General features: G+C 53.8%; 1 protein-coding gene and 1 pseudogene across 1 annotated transcript in view; both read left to right on the forward strand.

The window, feature by feature from the left end:
- The window catches only part of LOC132226558 (inner centromere protein-like), a 47,528-nt gene that overhangs the window by 20,699 nt on the left and 6,973 nt on the right, over window positions 1–19,856 (forward strand). The window contains 8 exon segments of the mRNA XM_059681156.1: window positions 7,666–7,813; window positions 8,245–8,395; window positions 11,760–11,885; window positions 12,551–12,668; window positions 13,716–13,767; window positions 14,176–14,276; window positions 14,381–14,505; window positions 19,722–19,831. Coding sequence (XP_059537139.1) covers window positions 7,677–7,813; window positions 8,245–8,395; window positions 11,760–11,885; window positions 12,551–12,668; window positions 13,716–13,767; window positions 14,176–14,276; window positions 14,381–14,505; window positions 19,722–19,831 — 920 coding nt within the window. The 5' untranslated portion in view covers window positions 7,666–7,676.
- LOC132226557 (large ribosomal subunit protein eL29-like) lies at window positions 1,236–1,828 on the forward strand (annotated as a pseudogene).

Raw genomic sequence — 19,856 nt, forward strand, 5'->3', positions numbered from 1 at the left:
TAATGTAGCTGGTGATTTTAAATTGAAGCCAATGATCATTTACCATTCCCCAAATCCTAGAGCCCTTAAGTAGATTTTATGCCAAAGGTACTTGGCCTGTGCCTTATCAGTGGAACAATCAAGTCTGGATGACAGTATATCTGGTTACAACATGGTTTATTAAATATTTTAGCCCGTTATTGAGATCTACTGCTCAGAAAAAAAAGATTCTTTTCAAAATATTACTGTTCATTGACAATGCACCTGGACACCAAAGAGCTCTGATGGAGATGTACAAGGAGATTAATGTTGTATTCATGGAACACAACATTCATTCTGTCAGCCCATGAGTCAAGGGGTAATTTTGATTTTCAAGTCTTATTATTTAAGAAACAAATTTCAGGCCTGGCTACTGTGGCTCAGTTGATTAAGCATCATCCCGTGCACCGAAAGGTTGCCAGTTTGATTCTGTCAGGGCACATGCCCAGGTTGCGGTTTTGTTCCGGGTCTGGGGGTGGGTACGGGAGGCAACCGATCGATGTTTCTCTTTCACATCGATGTTTCTCTCTCTCTCTCTCTCTCTCTCTCTCTCTCTCTCTCTCTCTCTCTCTTTCTTCCTCCCTCCCTCTCTCTCTCTTTTCCTTCCTCTCTGAAAAAAAAAAAAAACCCAACCCAATTAAATAAAGAAACACATTTCATTAGTCTATAGCTGCCATTGTTAGTGATTCCTCTGATGGCTCTGGGCAACGTAAATTGAAAACCTGGAAAAGATTCACCATGTTGTATTCCATTAAGAACATTTGCGATTTATGGGAAGAATCAAAATATTAACATTAACAGGAGTTCGGAAGAAGTTGATTCCAATACTCGTGATGACTTTGAGGGGTTCAGGACCTCAGTGGAGGAAGTAACTGCAGGTATGGTGGGAAAAGAAAGAGCCAGAAGATAGGACTGAATTGCTGCAATCTTGTGATGAGACAAACGAGGAGTTACTTCTTACGGATGAGCGAAGAAAGTGGTATTTTGAGATGGAATCCACTCCTGGTGAAGATGCTGGGAAGATTGTTGAAATGACAACAAAGGGTTTAGAATATTCTATAAGCTCAGTTGCTAATGCAGGGGCAGGGTTTGAGAGGATTGACCCCCATTTTGAAAGAAGTTCTACTGTGGTTAATACGCTATCAAACAGCATCACCTGCTGTAGAGAAACCATTTGTGAAAGGAACAGTCAGTCAATGTGACCAACTTCACTGTTCCTTATTTTAAGAAATTGGCCAGGCACTTCGGGAGCCGAGGGCTTCGGTGCAGAGGTGGCCAAGTCCAAGAACCACACCACGCACAACCAGTCCCGAAAATGGCACAGGAGCAGCATCAAGAAACCCCCATCACAAAGATATGAACCTCTTAAGGGGGTAGACCCCAAGTTCCTAAGGAACATGCGCTTTGCCAAGAAGCACAACAAGAAGGGCCTGAAGAAGATGCAGGCCAACAACGCCAAGGCCATGAGCGCATGTGCCAAGGCCATCAAGGCCCTCGTCAAGCCAAGGAAGTCAGGCCCAATATTTCAAAGGGCAGCAGCAGCAGCAAGCTCAGTCGACTTGCCTACATTGCTCACCCCAAGCTTGGGAAACGTGCTCATGCCGCATCGCCAAGGGGCTCAGGCTCTGCCGGCCAAAGGCCAAGGCCAAGGCCAAAACCAAGCCCCAGGCTGCGGGTGCAGTTGCAGCTCAGGCTCCCGCTCCCAAAGGTGCCCAGGCCCCCACAAAGGCTCCACAGTAGAGGCCTCTGTCTGCCGATGTGATGTGAGGACGGAAGGACTGGTGGGACCTCTGGGTTGCTGTCTGCATGGAGCTGGTGTCCTCCTTTGCTATTTGAACAAATAAACCTGAGGCAGGATCTGTCAAAAAACAAGAAATTGGCACAGCCACCCCAGCCTTCAGCAGCCACCACGCTGGTCAGCCAGCAGCCATCACACTGAGGCAAGACCCTCCGCCAGCAAAAAGGTTATGACTCGCTGAGGGCTCAGATGAAGCTTAGCATTTTTTAGCAATAAAGTATTTTCTCATTAAGGTATGTACAGTACATATTTTTTTAGACAATGCTATTGCACACTTAATAAACGAGAGTATAGTGAAAACATTTGTTTATATGCACTGGGAAACCAAAAACTGTGTGCGACTTGCGTTATTGTAATACTTTATTGTGGTGGCCTAGAACCGAACGAACCTGCAGTATCTCCAAGGCATGCCTGTCCTGATAAAGGTGGGGAAATACCTGCTTTAACATATCTTAGCCTGAGTAAAGATTTTTTTAAAAGAATGTTTTTATTGATTTTTAAAAATATGTTTTTATTGATTTTTAGAGAGAGAGGAAGGGAGAGAGAGATAGAAACATCAATGAGAGAGAAACATCAACATCGATTTGCTGCCTCCAGCACCTCACCCACAACCCCAGGCATGCGCCCTGACTGGGAATCGGACCAGCGACCTCTTGTTCATGGGTCGATGCTTAACTGCTGAGCCACACCAGTGGGCAAGACTTTGATTTTGAAGTTTGCTAAAGGTCAGAGGCATGAAATATAAAAGGCATATTTTACAGTAATTAAGATTCTTTGGGGGAAGATTTCCCTCTTTGATATTTATGGTTTCTTCTGTTACTAACCCAGTTCCTCACTATTACCACCACCAAAACAAGAGCACCACTGCCTGGTAAAAAGCCATCCTTGAGTTCCTGCCCCGATGCCGGACAATCCAGTTCCTCCCCAGGTGTCTGGGTCCCCCAACGCCTCCAGGCGGCACTGGAGCTCGGAGGAAGCAAGTCTAAGTTCATGCTGGGGCCCTTTAAGAGGGACATTTGGCCCTAGCTGATTTGGCTCGGTGGGTAGAGCGTCAGTCTGCGGACTGAAGGGTCCCAGGTTCGATTCCAGTCAAGGGCATGTACCTTGGTTGCGGGCACATCCCCAGTAGGGGGTGTGCAGGAGGCAGCTGATTGATGTTTCTCTCTCATCGATGTTTCTAACTCTCTATCTCTCTCCCTTCCTCTCTGTAAAAAATCAATAAAAATTTTTTTTTTTTTTAAAGAGGGACATTTGGGTCTCCTGCAGCCTGTGTCTTTGTGAAGGAAGAAAGATCGGGTTTGCCAGTATTGCCAAGTCACTGGGAGCCAGGGGAGTGGACTGGAAACGGTTCTCCCTCACAGCTCTCAGAAAAGACCACCCTGCTGCAGTTCTTGGTCTCAGACTTCTGATTTTCAGAAGTGTGAGGACTATTTGTTTCTGTCACTTAAGCCACTCTGTCTATGGTGCTTTTGCTACAACAGCCTCGCAAACATATAAAGATTTTGTTGCGCTTTCCCTGTGAAACACCTTCCAGTTGTCAATCACACTTCCTGTATGGAAGATATAGCTAAATGAAGAAATGGCAAAGTGCAAGACTTCCTGTGATAGGGGCAGAAATAGAATATTGGGGACCAGTTGTAATTGTAAGAAATATTAATCTTGCTCTGTTAAACATGATTGTTTTGTTCTGATTAAAGAAAGCACTTTCTAACCTGGCTGGGCGTTGCATGTGGGACCTGGGCGCTCACCTGGAAATGCAGTCCATCCTCCCCATCAGGGAGCTGCCATTTATCCTGGAAAAATAACCTTAAACACCTTGTTGCAGAAACCAGAATCACCCGCCCTTTGAAGACCCATAACCCTTTGCATATCACTAAGCCCTTTAAAGATCCCCAGCCCTTTGTATGTCACTAGCCCTGTGAAGACCTCCAGCCTTTGCATACCCACATGCTTTTGCAAATCTCCAGACCTGTAAACTGCCCATTTGGCATACCTTTTGCCTACTTCCTCACGTAATCTTTGTTCTTCTACCCAATATAAGCAGCTGGCTTATGGGGGGGTAGAAAGCAGATTTTTGTGATTGACCTGCTGCTGGCCAGTATTGGAATAAATGCTCATATATGATTCAATCCTGTCTCTGCTTAATTGGTTCAGGTAGTGACAGGCAGCGCAGACCCACTGATTGTCCCTTACACCTGGACCAGCGTTACCTGGGAGATCCAGGTGTTGTCACCACAAGGATACCAGAGGTGCCCCCACGCCCCTGGGTCCTTCCCAGTGCATGCTGGGTCTTACCGTTCGGGCATGCTTCCTTTCCCCGCCCATAGACCCACAGGCTGCCAATCCAAGTAGCCAATAGGTGGCCTGACTGGCGATTTCTTTTACCCCATAGGCTTAGAGTTTGGCAGGCGCCCTGGTAAACTTGCCGATTGCTCCGGCCTATAGTCATAGGTTTGCCCTGCTCTGCACAACTCCACTGCATCCGTGGAGCCGTGAGCTTGGGAGCTGAGGGTCTGAGACCATGGGACTGGGATCTGAGTAGCACTTAGGAGATGCTGTGCAACCGAGTGAGTGTGCCCCCGTGGCCGACGGGGGAGTGGGGTGGTTAGCGATTGAACTCCGGTCGGGGAGGGGTTCCCCCTTTCCACCCGGGAATGGACCGGTCACCTCTTTCACGTGGCGAGGTGACCTTCCTTAGTCCCGGGCCTGAGATGAGCCCCCCATCTTCCACCTAGGTCACCAGGTTCTGAGAAAATAACCCCGTCCCCTCCGGGTGCCTAGCACCGTGTTGTGTGCCTAGAAGGCCGTTTGTTGACTTAGATGCGAGGAAGCGCGCGCGCGCGCACACACACACACACACACACACACACACACCCTGGGGTGTGTGATGGATTATGCCAGACGGCGTTTCCGTACAGTTTCGCTCAACACCTCCGCCTCCAGCTGAGCAACATTTTAAACTAACCCTTCCGGATGCCCTTGTCACTCCTCAGGCAGGTTCTCTGTCAGCGGTTCAGTTCCATCCAGACACCGTGGCCTTCCCTGGAGGGGCCCAAAGCCAGAACGTGACGCTTGCCTTTCAGAGGTTTAAATCGAGTAGGCCGCATAGCTTGTGGTTAAGAGCACAGTTTAAATCCAGGCCCCAGGATGGCTGAGTTCATCTCTCTGTGCCTCAGTTTCCTCCTCTGCACCTGGGTATCCTTGAGGTTGAGGTGAGAATGAATGAGATGCCGCACCTGGGCGTGGAATAGGACTTGGTAAATGGGAGCAGCTCCCTAACCTCTTGCACTCTCAAAAGAACAGGCATCACCTAGGAGGGCGGTGGGGCCTCTCGTCTGGTGTGTGGTGTGAGGGAAGTATCGGGGAGGGAAGGAGATGAGCTCCCTTCTCTCTCGGTGGGATGTTGGGTGCTCTGGGTTTGTGCACAGGGTTTGACACGGGCTGAAGACATTTTTGCTACTCTTCCCATTAGCCTCATCGTTGGTACACTGATTCTTCCTTTCTCAGGGTCACCTTTGTCCTAAGTTATGGTGACCCTTTTTAAAGATGAGCTCTGCTGAAAACTAACTTCCCCGTGTAACATCCTTGAAAGTCTCACCAAGTCCCTTGAAGGTCTCATGAAGACCCTTGAGTAATCCAATAACTGTTGTTTTGAGCTCTGTATCCGGTAGTTTTGTTGTCTTCCATCTTTCTTTTGTGGCATGTTTCTTTGTCTCCGCATTTTGACTGTTTCCTTGTGTTTGTTTCTGTGTATTGGGTAGAGCTGCTATGTCTCCTGGAGTTGTTAGAGTGGCCTTGTGTGGTAGGTGTCCTGTAGGGCCCAGTGGCTCAGCTCCCCAGTCACCTGAGCTGGGCACTCTAGGTGGGCCCCTTTGTGGGCCATGTGCACAGTCTATTTGTAGTTGAGACTTGATTGCTGTTGGCGTCACTGGGAGGAATTGACCTCCAGGCCAATTGGCTGTGAGGACCAGCTGTGACTACAGTGGGAGAGCTGCTGTGCAGGAAACACCCTTATGGAGCAGGACTTGCTTCAGTGGGGCTTTGGTATTCACTGAGTCTGCCCCTTGAGTGTGTCACTTGTGGATGTGTAGGGCTGTAATCTGATATGGTCTGAAGCTGTCCTCTGGGTGCAATGGCTCTAGGGCCTCCAGGGAGGTGCAAAGTCAGCTACTGCCCGGGGCCACCTGGCAGGAGCTACAGAGAGATCTGCAAATTCCTTCTATTTGGTTTGGAAGCACCTAGATGAGGCCCAACTGTGAAGTAAGATAGGCTGTTGCTGGTACCTGGTCTTGGGCCTTTTATTGATAGGTTTGGGGCACGCTGACACCAGCTGCAGCTTGTTTGAAAGATTTTAGCAAAGTCTGAAGCCTGAGCCAGGACAGGCCTTTTATATGGAAAAGCTGCTACAAACAGTTTAGGTGGGGCTGCAAATTGGATGGGGGTCTCAGGGAGTCACCAGGTGGAGTAAACAGTGTGCTCCAGGTTGATGGGGACTCAGATATGGTTGCCAGTCAGGCCTGGGACAGGGGAGGTCTCGGCCTAGGAACAGTAACCCCTGCCAGCACCTTCATCTGGAAGAAAGCCGTCCCCAAGTTCCTGTCCCAATGCCAGACAATCCCTTCCTCCCCATATGTGTCTGGTTCCCCCAACGCCTCCAGGCGCTGGAGCTCAGAGGAAGCGAGTCTGCATAAGTTGGTGCCAGGGCCCTTACGAGGGACACCTGGGTCTCCAGCAGCCTCCGTGTCTCAGCCACAATCCCCACTGGTCTTTACAGCCCGACGTTATGGGGACTTCTCTTCCCAGCTCTGGGACCCTGGGTGGGGGTGTGGTGTGGGGCTGGGACCCTTTGCTCCTCGGGGCGACCTCTGAAGCCCATGTGGGTGCCAGCCCAGCCCGCTTGGCACCTCCACCCCTCTTACTAGTCTCAACGTGCTTTCTTCTTTACTTCCCTAGTTACAGGACTTCCATTGAGCCAGCTTTCAGGCAGTTCTGAAAGATGGTTGTTCTGTATTTTAGTTGTAATTTTGATGTGGTGGTGGGAGGCGGCGAGTGCCAGCATTTACCGACGCCACCATCTTGGTTCCCCTCCTGAGCTGCTGATTTTTAAGAAATGAAGAGGAAACTGGTTTTGTATTCTCCCCTACCCAATCATTCTACAGAAGTTTTCTTTAAAAGAAGGCACTGCTTCTCTGCTCCCCTCATGCTTCATTATCCACGTCTGGGGCATTTCAGCTCAAGGAGAGAGAGGGTGGTGGGGGCCTCTTGGAGAAACACAGTCTCTGCTCCCTCCTTTCTTACCGACTCCCTTGGGACACAGAACGCCTTCCGTTCACTGGCCTCTTGAAGAGGCAGCTGGATTCTATGTTCCTTGGCGAGGCCTGGGGTAGCTTGTGTGTAGCCCAGGGTGGCTGTGTCCAAGCGCTGGCTCACCCACAGGGAGGAAGAGGAGAACCCATAGGAGAGTCAGAGCAGGGCTGGGTTTGTGAGGGTGGACAGGGGTCCTGCGGCAGCCGCGGCTTCTCCCTGGTCTGGGAAGGCTGTTGGCCGTGGCTTGTCACTTTAAGCCCAAAAGGCCATTTGTACAGAGGGCTGTTGATACCAGAGTTGGTTTGGAAGTGTGGACTCATGGGGACAGGGTGCTGTGGGTGGGTAGAGGGAAGGCATTTGAAGAGTGTGAGTAGGACAGGCCCTTCTTCTTGCAAAAATGAGGCTAGGAGGGGCCCTGATTCAGGCACTGGGTGTCCTGTGGTGATTGGGGGATGGGCGCTATGGCCTGGCACTCTCTCCCTGGAGAAGGTTCCAGTTCCCAGTCCGGAACCCCTGTGCCTCTTGTTTTTGTTTTTCCCCAGACAGAGCCACCATGGGGACGACAGCCCCAGGGCCTGTCCACCTGCTGCAGCTGTGTGACCAGAAGCTTATGGAGTTTGCGTGCAAAGCGGACACACACTTTGTGTGGCTCAAGGAAATCCAGGAGGAGGCCAGGCATATGTTCACCAGGTGAGGGCAGGGATGGGGCAGGCTGGCAGGAGGCACCAGGGGCTGCCTGGCTGCTATAGCTTTGGGGAGACAGCTGCCCATTTCCTGACTGGGCAGGCTGCCAGGGGTCTCTCCTGAGTGCTCAGTGTGCTGGGGGCCCGACCTGGTATAATGGGAAGAGGAAGGAGGGGTGTTGGGCTGGGCCTCAGAAGCTGTACATGCTCCCCTGGCAACCTTGCTCCCCTGGGGTGTCTCTGGGAGGAAGCCCCAAGTGCCTGTCAGCTGGGGTGATAATAGCATCAGCTGAAAGGGCTGGGGTTCCTTTCGTTAACCCACGTAGGGCACCCAAACTTGATCTGTCACTGCCAGGAAATGGGTAGGGGTTGGGCTGGAAAAGGGAGGGTGTCAGTGGTTCCAGGCAGCCACAAATAGCACCCTTCTTGTACCAACAGAGAATTCATCAAGGAGCCGGAGCTGATGCCCAAAACGCCCTCTCAGAAGAACCGAGGGAAGAAGAGAAAGATTGCTAACATTCAGGATACAAACAGAAACCACATCCGGAAAAGGCAGGAGGGGCCGGGGGCTGCCACTAGCCAGGGGAGGGTCAGCTGGGCAGATGGAGTCTGGAGGCTTGGTGCCCAGCAAGAGAGTTTGATTCCCAGGTGTGAATTGGGAGCAGAGGGCTGCAGGAGTGGTGGTGGGTGCCATGTGGGCCATGCTGGGGGGTGAATTAATTACAGAGAAACAAAGCATGACCCAAGACCTTGGAGTTCAGAGTGTGTGTTGGGGTCGGGGTGGTTTGATCTGGGCCTTGGAGGATGGGAAGGGTTCCCAGAGGTGGGAGAAGAAAGAATCCAAATTTCTGCTTGGGCGAGAGCCACCAGTTGTGGCCCTGGGGGTCTGTTGCTCAGCCCCTGGGCTCTGCTTGTTATGATACCCATGGAAATGACCGTGGGCTGCAGACTACCAGCAAAGGAGGCTGAGTCTTGGGGCAGGAGATCCTGGGTACATACCCCAGCTCTGCCCCTCAAGCTATATGTCCTTTTGTTAATTTTCCACCTCTCTGAGCCTCAGTGTCTTCAAATCTAAAGTGAGAATGGTCCCTGCCTCTCAGTACCGCACTAGCTTGTAGGTTAAGTGATAACATGAGCAAAGCCTGTAGCAGGGTGCTTGGTACAGCGTGAGCTCAGTCAGCAAGAGGTTCTATGGATTTAATCTTCCCAGCAGTGCATTGAGCACTGGCATTATCCCAAAGTTACAGGTTGGGAGACTAAGGCTCAGAGAGGGTGGCCCAGGGTCCCATGGCAAGGGGTGGCAGAGCCTGGGCTAGAACCCTGGTCTTCTGCCTCCAAGCCTTTCACTTTATTTTTATTTTATTATTATTTTTTATTAATATACTAGAGGCCCGGTGCACAAAAATTTGTGCACTCGGGGGGGAGAGGGGGTTCCTCAGCCCAGCCTGTGCCCTCTCGCAGTCTGGGACCCCTCGGGAGATAACGACCTGCTGGCTTAGGCCTGCTCCCGGGTGGCAGAGGGCAGGCCCAATCCCTAGGTGCAGCCCTTGGTCGGGCTCAGAGCAGGGCCAATTGGGGAGTTGGGGCGCCGCCCCCTGTCATGTACAGAGCAGGGCGGATCTGGAGGTTGCGATGCCACCCCTAGTCACGCTCAGGGTATGGCTGATTGGGGGGTTGGGGCACCGCCCCCTGTCACACTCAAGGCAGGGTCGATAGGGAAGTTGCGGTGCCATCCCCTGTCACGCACAGAGCAGGGCCGATCAGGGAGGTTGGGGCACCGCCCCCCATCACACATAGAGCAGGGCGTATCAGGGGGTTGGGGCGCCACCCTCTATCACCCACAGAGCAGGGCCGATCAGGGGGTTGGGGCGCCGCCACTGTCACACTCAGGGCAGGGCTGATGGGGAGGTTATGGCTCTACCCCGTCACACACAGAGCAGGGCCCGTTTGGGGGGGGGGGGTTGGGGCGCCACCCTCTATCACCCACAGAGCAGGGCCGATCAGGGGGTTAGGGCGCCACACCCTGTCACACACAGAGCCGCAGGGCGATCAGGGGGTTTGGGCGCTGCCCCCTGTCACACTGATCCCAGTGCCGGGAGGCATATTACCCTTTTACTATATAGAATAGAGGCCTGGTGCACGGGTGGGGGCTGGCTGGTTTGCCCTGAAGGGTGTCCTGGATCAGGGTGGGGGTCCCTACTGGGGTGCCTGGCCAGTCTGGCTGAGGGGCTGAGGGCCGTTTTCAGGCTGACGGGTGACTGAAGCTCCCAACCGCTCCTTTTTTTCTTTTTTATTTTTTTATTCTGGGCCAGCTTTAGCTCTGAGGCCTTGGCTGCTGAAAACAGGTTTCTGGCCTTCGTTTACCATTTGTATTTGATACAATGTTGTGGTCCGGCTGGCTGAAGCCCAGATGAGTAAAGCAGGTTTCTGGGGTTTTTTTAGCTTCTATATTTGCAACATAGTTGCTTAGAGTTGCAGCTGAGAGGCCGGCAAGTCAGGCAGGGAACATTGGAGTCCTCCGTCACTGAAGCAAGCAAGCCTCCCTGTTCGCATCAGCTGCCTGGCTGCCAGCCGCCATCTTGGCTGGCAGTTAATTTGCATATCTCCCTGATTAGCCAATGGGAAGGATAGCGGTCGTACGCTAATTACCATCTTTCTCTTTTATTAGATAGGATATATATGTATTTTTAAAATATATTTTATTGAATTTTTACAGAGAGGAGGTAGAAGGATAGAGAGTTAGAAACATCGATGAGAGAGAAACATCGGTGAGAGAGAAACATCAATCAGCTGCCTCCTGCACACCCCCTACTGGGGATGTGCCCGCAACCAAGGTACATGCCCTTGACCGGAATCGAATCTGGGACCCTTCAGTCCTCAGGCTGATGTTCTATCCACTGAGTTAAACTGGTTAGGGCTATTAATATATTTTTATTGATTTCAGAGAGGAAGGGAGGGGGAGATAGAAACATCGATGATGAGAGAGAATCATTGATTGGCTGCCTCCTGCACGCTCCCACTGGGAATCAAGTGGCATGTGCCCTTGACTGGAATCGAACCCAGGACCCTTCAGTTCACAGGCCGATCCACTGAGCCAAACCGGCTAGGGCAGCGCTTCACTTTATATTTGACCTGAGCTGGTCTCCCTGCCTCGTTCCCTCCCTCCCTCTTGGACAGTTTTTATAAAGTTCCAGGAACCTCCCAACAACCATCAAGGGCCACATCCTCCACATCAGTGGGATCGAGCCCAAGCCCCCGTGTGGCGCATGAGCCCCAGCTGCCCCATCACTTGCCATTTCATGCTCAGGGTCTTCATGCCTCAGGGTCTTCGTACAAGCTGTTCCCTCTGCCAGGGATACGTTTCCCCACATTTGTTCCACCTGGCAGGACGCCACCTCCTCCATGCAGCCAGCCCTGACTCTTGGAGCTGCCTGTCCTCCTCTGTGGCTCCCGCTGGGATCTGATGATAAAAACTGCTGAAGTGACAGAGCCCTTTGTACATGGCAAACACTCTCCTAAGTGCCCTACGTGGGTTAACGAAAGGAACCCCAGCCCTTTCAGCTGATGCTATTATCACCCCAGCTGACAGACGAGGAAGCTCCTGTAACCTGCCCAGGGCCGCAGGGGAGGTAACTGGATGAACTAGCACTCCAGGCCGGCCAGCTGTCCCCGCAGAGTGAGTTGACTACGATGACTGCTCACATGCCTTCACCTCAGTATCTTCAGACTCAGCAGTTCCACTAACAGGAGTGGCCCACAAACACGGGGAAGCTGAGAGCCCCTGGAGGCAGGAGGAGAGCGGAACACACTGGCCCTGGGTAGAGGGCGCAGGTTCGAGAACGGCATTAACCACAGGGATGCGTGGTCAGCCTCCCTGACCTCAGTTTCCTCGTTTGTAAAACCAGAGGGTTGGCCGAGATGTGCCAGGTACCCCTCCGGGGTCTCTACCCCAGGGGCTGGAGGCGGCCCTCCTGGGGGGACGATGTTGCTGGTGGGCTCACAGTATCTCCTTCTCTGCTTTCAGCCCCGAGGAGGACCCCAGCAAGGCGGCCGAGCCGATGGAGGAGGCTGGGCCTGAGGTAAGGCCGGCCGGCCAGGGAGGGCTCGGGGGCCTTGGAGCTGGTGCTCTGTGCGGTGAGTCCCAGGCGCAGACTCCTAAAGTCTGATTTTTTTTCTGCTGTTAATTTTCACCCAAGGATATTTTTCCAATTATTTTTAGAGAGCGTGAAAGAGAGGGAGGGGGAGAGAGAGACAGAAAGAGAGGGAAAGGGGGAGTGATAGGGGGAGGGAGAGGGCGGGGGAGGAAGAGAGGGGAGAGAGAGAGAGGAACTTCGATGTGAGAGAGACACCTTGATTGGTTGCCTCCCGCACATGCCCCGACCAGGGCCGGGATTGAGCCTGTAACCCAAGTATGTGCCCTTGACTGGATCAAACCTGAGATCCTTCAGTCTGCAGGCCGATGCTCTATCCACTGAGCCAAACCGAAAAACTGACCAGGGCTTATTTTTAATTTCAGAGTACATTAATTAAAGAAACAGGAAGGGTCTAGGATAGTCGAAGCAACAGGAGAAGGACTAGGTGGGGAGATGAGCCTAGGCTGGACTGCTTGGCTCCCTCAGAAGTCACAGAAAAGGGGGCTGGGGACAGGTTCACGGGGTTTGCCCGGGACAAACTGCCACTGCCTATTGCTGCCCTGGTTGCAAGCCTCATGGGTGGTCCCCTGCAGTCTTGGTTCTTCCCTCAGGTCCCCAAGAATGAAGAGAGCACCTTGTGGCCCCGAGGTGCCCCCAAGACTGTCATTAGCATGCCCGGCTCGCAGCCTGCGGCCGGGGGCCAGGACAAGCCCTCCGTGGGGCAGCGAGGTGAGCCTTCCTGACCTGCCATGTGCAGACACCCAGCGGCATGCGGGCCTGTGGCCTCGGTCGGACCTTCTCTCTGGGAAGAGGGAAGCCACATTTTCTGGGCTGATAAGTTGAAGGTAAATGAGACCCATCTCCCACCTTTTGGCTGGAGCTGCTGCCAAGTGTCATGTGAGTGGCCATGGCTGGTTGGTGCAGGGAACGGGGGAGGGAGCGGGGGCGGGGGGCTGAATTGGAGCAGGCCTGGGACTCCACTCCAGGGGGCAGCAGGAGGAGCTGTGTGCTGGCGTCTTGTTTTGTCCTTGCCTCTGGCTCGCTTCTCACCTTTGTGGGTCCCTGTCTACAGAGAACGGAGTGCCACAGGCTCTGGGCTCTGGCATCCCCAGTCTGCCACAGGTGCCTGGGGTCCAGCTCACGTTTCCCTGGTGGGAAGAGCGCTGTAGTTGCGAGGTCTTGAACTGGGCTTCCCCTGTGACCCCCGGGTCAGGGACAATGGCATGCCAGCCCCACAGCTCCCTGGGGGGGGCTGCAAGGACCCTTTGGAATAAAGGACGGGGGAAGGATCAGTGCTTGTGCTGGCAGTGAGACAAAACGGACTGACCGCCCCCGCCCCCATGGGGACCCTGCATAGGAACCCTCCCCTCCTGTCACGTGGGCTCCTGCATAGGATCCTTCTTGTCACGTCGGCTCCAGCAGAGAGGGCCAGGAGGTGGGCTTTGGAAGCTCGCCAGTGGGTCTGTTAGAGCTTGCACCTCCCATAGGCTTCTGTTCCTGAAAGGCACCCCAGTCTGTTAGAGGTGGCAGGTCCTGGTTTGTCCTGTAGTTCTCGTCACAGAGGCCGGGCTGGGGGGTGAGCAGTCCCTGGGCCGGGGGTTGCGTGCTGGCTCTGGGTGTCCACAGACCTACCCAGGCCAGTGATGCTAAGGCTGATGCTTCTGCCACTGGTCACCCTGGGGTCTGCCAGGAGAGAGCCCAGCCCAGCTGCCACCAGTGGCCCCTTCCGACCCTCCATGCGGTCATGCTCCCTCACTGAAATCGCTCTCTTCACAGAGGCCAAGATCCATCAAACAGAGGGCCCCGAGGAGCCACCCCAGAGTATCAGGTTTGTATCTGGGAAGGGGTGTGGGCCACTATTCCGAGGGGCCCAGGGGGCATGAAGCTCGAGTCCCCTTGGGGAGGCTGGGCGTGTGGTCAGGGGCCTGGTGCTCTGACCTAATGAAGGGGGCAGCCTGATGCTGGGGGACGAGCCTGGCCTGGGAGGAAGCGACCCGATCCTGGACTCCATCCTTCCGTGTCCTCCTGGCCATGTGACCTCGGACCGGCCCCTTCCCTTTGTCTGCCTGGGCAGTGGAGGGCCAGTCAGGGAGACCCCACCTCGGCAGCGTAGAGTCCTATGGGCTGGTCCCAGTTTTCTTCATAGTGGTGAACTTTTATGGGGTGTGGCTCGGGCTCTGGAGGGCCCCCCAGGGTCAGCCCCTGGCGCTGCTGCCCCCCCCCCCCCCACCTGTAGGAGGAAGCACAGCAGCAGAAGGAAGCTCAACAACAAGGAAGCTGTGAGTGAGCTGGGCGGGCAGCTGCAGCTCCCCCAGAGCAAGACCCCTCCCCCGTGCTGTCCAGCCAGCAAGGTGAGGGGCGTCAGCCTGCCCTCAGGGCCTCTGCCCCGCCCCTGGTCCCGCCCCTGGTCCCGCCCCTGGTCCCGTCTGCTGGTGGGACAGCCTGTCCGACCTTCCTGCACACCATGCAGAGGAACCAGATGCTCATGACCCCGACCTCGGCCTCCCGCAGCCGTGTCATCAAATCCTTCGTTAAGCGGAACACTCCCCTGCGTGTGGACCCTAAGGTGAGGGAGCCCGTGCCCCAGGCTGAGCTCTGCTAGAGTGGGGCCACATGGCCGCAGGCGCCTGGATGGCCCCTAGGCTGCTGGGAGCAGCGTGGGTCTGCGCTAAGGCAGGTGTGACCTGGCTCTGGTCAAGGGCCATGAGCTGCCTCGACATGTGGGGACTGTCCTGACCTCTTGGGTTCTGTACTGTGGCCTAGAGGCTTGGCCATCTCGGTGTGGCCCCTGGGCTGGGAAGTTGAAGGATTGGCTTAGCAGGCCCACTCCCTGACCACCCATCCCACACCCCAGTGCCTTGAGGGTTTGGGTGTAGGACGTACTTGTGATATCTTCACACTCGTTGGGGATGAGCCACCTCCATCCGTCCTGCCCAGCCCTGGGCTTCCTCTCTGGGTCTGAGCTGAGATTTATTGGGCCACACACCTGAGCTACCACCCTGAGGGGAGGGCGGGGCAATGGGTGCTTGAAGGTCAGACAGGTGACTGCGGGTGGAACTGTCAGCAGGGGCCTCTGAAAAGGAGGCCACAGAAGCTGTTCTCTTCCCAGACACCTCAGAGCTGGGCTGGGCCCCCGCCGTGAGCAAGGAGCCACAGAGAGCTGGGATCTGCTGGCCCGAGTCCTGGCTCTCGGTCTGGGCTCCGAGTGGCAAAGCTGCAGCCGCTTCATGTCTAAGTTCCCCCTCGTGCCTCCAAGGGCCTCCTGCAAGGACTCTGCCCCACCCAGGCCTCAGCGGTATTGCCGTGCGGCTGGCAGGTCAAGGTGCTTCCGAGCAGTTGGGCAGGTGGCTCCTGAACTGGCCTCTCCTGCAAGAGGCTGGGCTCTGGGCAGCGGTGGCGACGGCTTACCTCCCAATATGCCAGCAAGTGGGCAGGGAGCCCTTAATACCTGTTTCTCTGCCAGGCCCCTAGTAGGCACCAAGCCCACAGCAGTGAACCAGGCTCAGACAGTTCATCCTACAGGGAACGCCTGTGCCTAATCCGGACTGAGTGGGGCCTTGCAGGCGCATGGGCTGGCTGAGAGGCCTAGGAAGCTGCCTTTTCCTGCTTCAGGGCGCCCAGGTCCCTGCCCGGCGCATCTGGCGAGGGCAGGACAGTGCTCAGGAGGCCAGGGGTCCTCACTAGGTCACAAGGGACTAATTTCCTAATCTCTGGGCATAAGTTTCCTTGGCCCCTCACAGAGATTGGATGAACCAGGGAGGAGGGTGTCCAGCATCCAGCGCCGGGCTTGGCAGGAAGGGAGACCGCTCGGTTGAAGCCCCTGGAGGCAGAAGGGGCAGACGCTTTAATTTCCTCCCGCCTCCTGCTTTGGCTGTGACGGTGGCCTCTGGGGAGCAGGGACCGTCCAGCCCTCCTTCAAGGGTTGGGGCAGAGAGAAGCACATTCTAGGATATGAACAACTCTTGTCTTCTATAAAATTCACAGTGCAACAGGATGCGTCTTCGGCCCTGTGCTGGGAAATTTTAGCTCTCAAGTTTTGAGACAAAAACCTGTTTTGCTGAACCCTGTCGAAAGCAGGAGTCTGTTGGGCTCGTAGGGCAGGAAGAGATGGTGGCGGGCGCCCTCCGGGCCGCCGGGTTTTCTTCCAAGTTGCTTTCCTCACAGAAGAGCAGGTGGGTGTGATGGTTCGAGGGCCAGCCTCTGGGTCTGGCCATTGGAGAATGAGAGCCAGCCAAGGGCCACCTAATCCCTCCTGTGGGGGCCTCCCCAAGGCCAGTGCCCTCCAGGTCCTTCCTGTACCCTGCTCAGCCTCTGTGACTCATGGTCATCTTTCTTTCCTTCTATTTCTTTCTCCATCTTAAAGAAAAAAAATACTTTTATGTTAAAAATTATACAGTGGAGTTTTTTTTTTAATTGATTTTTTTACAGAGAGGAAGGGAGAGGGATAGAGAGTTAGGAACATCGATGAGAGAGAAACATCGATCAGCTGCCTCCTGCACACCCCCCCACTGGGGATGTGCCCACAACCAAGGCACATGCCCTTGACCGGAATCGAACCTGGGACCCTTCAGTCCGCAGGCCGACGCTCTACCCACTGAGCCAAACCAGTCAGGGCTGTGAAGTTTATGTTGAAAATTATACAGTAAAATCTATATTTTGCAAATATTTGAACATTTTTTAGTATTCCATTTTAATTTGTTGTGATCTTGACTATCTCATTTTGCAGTCTTGTACTGGTTGCATTACATACTTAATGTTCACAGCCACTTTAGAATTGATAATCAGTTCGATTGTAATAGAAATCTTACTGCTCTCCCCACTGTGCACCATTCTTCTCTTACATGTTACATCTTCGTACACGGACTACCCTGTGAGACAGTGTTAAAACTTCTTCTTTCAACTGTCAAACACTGTAGAGAACTCTAGAGGAAAAAAATAGTCTAGCGATATTTACCCAGATATTTATCATTTTTCTTTTTCTTTCATTCTTGATGTTTCACGTGTCCTTCTGGTATCATTTCTTTTTTGTCTGCAGAACTTCCTGTAGCAATTCTTTGAGAAGGAGTCTGCTGGCAACAAATTCTCTACTTTTTCTTCATTTGAGAAGGTCTCACTTCACTTCTGGAGGACATTGTCACTGGTCTCACTTCACTTCTAAAGGATAATGTCATTGAATACAGATGGAGTTCTTGGTTAACAGTTCTTTCCTTCCAGCACTTTCCAATGTTGTGCCACTTCCTTCTGGCACCCATTGTTTCTGAGGAGAAGTTTTCAGTCGTTCAAATCATTGTCCCACCTTCACCCCCTTTTGTGGCTGCTTTTGAGAATTTTCCCCTTTGTAGCAAGTTGGCAGCTGTGTGGTTAGGATGTGGCTAGGCATGGGTTTCCTTAGATTTATCCTGCTACGTGGGTTTTGATGAATCTGTGAATCTATAGCTTTTACCCAAATTGGAGTGTTTCCAAGCCATTATTTTTCCACATTTTCCCCTGCATTGAGCTCTCCCCATTGTGGAATGATGGCACAAGTGATAGACTCTTGGGTGTCATCTCACAGTTGCCTCAGGCTCTATTAATTTCTCTTCCATATGTTTTCTCTGTGTTCAGATTGGATACATGTCACTAATTTATCTTCGTGTCTGACTGACGTCTGTCTTCTCCATCTGCTCTTGGACCCATCCACGGAATCTATTTCAGTTATTAATTATTAGTTCTGAAATTTCCATTTTGTTCTTCTTTGGATCTACTTGCTGAGATTTTCTATGTTCCCAGTTGTCTTAAGAATGTTTGTGATTACTTGTTATAGCACACACACAGCGTAAAAAAGTTATAAAGCACTGAATAAATTCCCATCTCGTTCTTCATTCTCCTTTTAAATGTACTTGAACATAGTTATCCTCAGAGCATACATCCAATTTTGAACCTATTTTTTGTGGTGCCCTCAATTTGGCAGGGCTAAGTCGAAGGCACGGGTGACGCAGGCCCTTTGGAGGCCTTAGGGCAGTGGTTCTCAACCTTCTGGCCCTTTAAATACAGTTCCTCATGTTGTGACCCAACCATAAAATTATTTTCCTTGCTACTTCATAACTGTAATGTTGCTGCTGTTATGAATCGTAATGTAAATCTCTGATATGCTGGATGGTCTTAGGCCAGTGATGGCGAACCTATGACACGCGTGTCAGAGGTGACACGCAAACTCATTGTTTTGGTTGATTTTCCTTTGTTAAATGACATTTAAATATCTACACTAATAAAAGAGAAAAAATGGTAATTGGCGTACGACGCTACCCTTTTCATTGGCTAATCAGGGCTATATGCAAATTAACTGCCAACTAAGATTGGCAGCTAACTGCCAACTAAGATTGGCAGTTAACTGCCAACAAGATGGCGGTTAATTTGCATATGTAGGCACAATGCAGGGAGGTGAAAGGGAAAGCAGGAAGAAGCCCCCTGCCACTGACAGTGAGCGGAAACCCAGGGGGGAGCTAATGGCTGGGGGGCAGGGCAAAGGCGGCCCTGGGGCCGCCTTTGCCCTGCCCCCCAGCCATGATCAGAGAATCAGGTGCCTTTTCCGCCCTGGCCAGTGATAGCAGGAAGTAGGGGTGGAGCCAGCGATGGGAGCTGGGCACGGTTGAAGCTGGCAGTCCCGGGAGCTAGGGGTACCTTGCCTGGGCCTAAAGCGGAGCCCGCGATCGCGGGGCCGCTGCAGCTGCGGGTCCCCGCTGCCCGGGCCGGACACCTAGGCCAGAGGCGTTAGGCCTGGGCAGGGGCGGAGCCTGCAACCGCGGGGAGCTGGGGGTCCCCTGCCCAGGCCTGACACCTCTGCTGGAGGCCTCAGGCCTGGTCAAGGGGCCGATCCGGTGATTGGTGATCGGAGGGTGATGAGGGTCAACTCCTCTGGCCGAGGCATCAGGCCTGGGTGGGGGGCGGAGCCAGCAATCGGAGGGGGCTGGGGGTCCCCTGCCCAGGCCTGATGCCTGGGCCAGAGGCATCAGGCCTGGGTGGGGGGCGGAGCCGGGGATTGGGGGGATATGATGGTCCCCTTGCCCAGGCCTGAAGCCTGGGTCAGAGGCGTCAGGCTTGGGCGGGGGGTGGAGCAAGCGATCAGAGGGAGATGGGGGTCCCCTGCCCAGGCATGATTCCTGGGCCAGAGGCCTCAGGCCTGGGCGGGGGCCAGAGCCAGTGATCGGGGGGAGATGGGGGTCCCCTGTCCAAGCCTGACACCTCTGGCGGAGGCGTCAGGCCTGGGCAAGGGGCCGATCCTGCGATTGGAGGGTGATGGGGGTCAACGCTTGAGGGCTCCCAGTATGTGAGAGTGGGCAGGCCGGGCTGAGGGACACTCCCCCCACACACACACCCAGTGCACGAATTTCGTGCACCGGGCCCCTAGTATAAAATAAATATCAAAAATATAAGTCTTTGTTTTACTATGGTTGCAAATATCAAAACATTTCTATATGTGACACGGCACCAGAGTTAAGTTAGGGTTTTTCAAAACGCTGACACGCCGAGCTCAAAAGGTTCACTGGTCTTAGGCAACCCCTGTGAAAGGGGTCGCGACCCACAGGTTGAGAACCGCTGCCTTAAGGTCCCTGAGAAGCAAGACGGAAAGCCAAGCCTCAGTCTGGGTGGCAACGGAGGGTGTTTGTGGGCCACTCTGCCCTCAGAAGCAGTCTGATGCTGCTGCCCATCTGGCTGGAGGCTGTGGGCCTGGGGGGTTGTCCTGGGCCAGCTCTGCCCCTGCCCAGCACTGGGCTGGCCTTGCTCACACCCCCTCCCACCCAGGAGAAGGAGCAGCGGCGCCTGGAGAACCTGCGGCGGAAGGAGGAGGCCGAGCAGCTGCGCAGGCTGAAGGTGGAGGAGGACAAGCGGCGGCGGCTGGAGGAGCTGAAGCTGTAAGTGGCGCCGCTCCCAGCCCCT

This window comes from Myotis daubentonii, chromosome 2, assembly GCF_963259705.1.
Source record: "Myotis daubentonii chromosome 2, mMyoDau2.1, whole genome shotgun sequence".
NCBI classification, from domain to species: Eukaryota; Metazoa; Chordata; class Mammalia; order Chiroptera; family Vespertilionidae; genus Myotis; species Myotis daubentonii.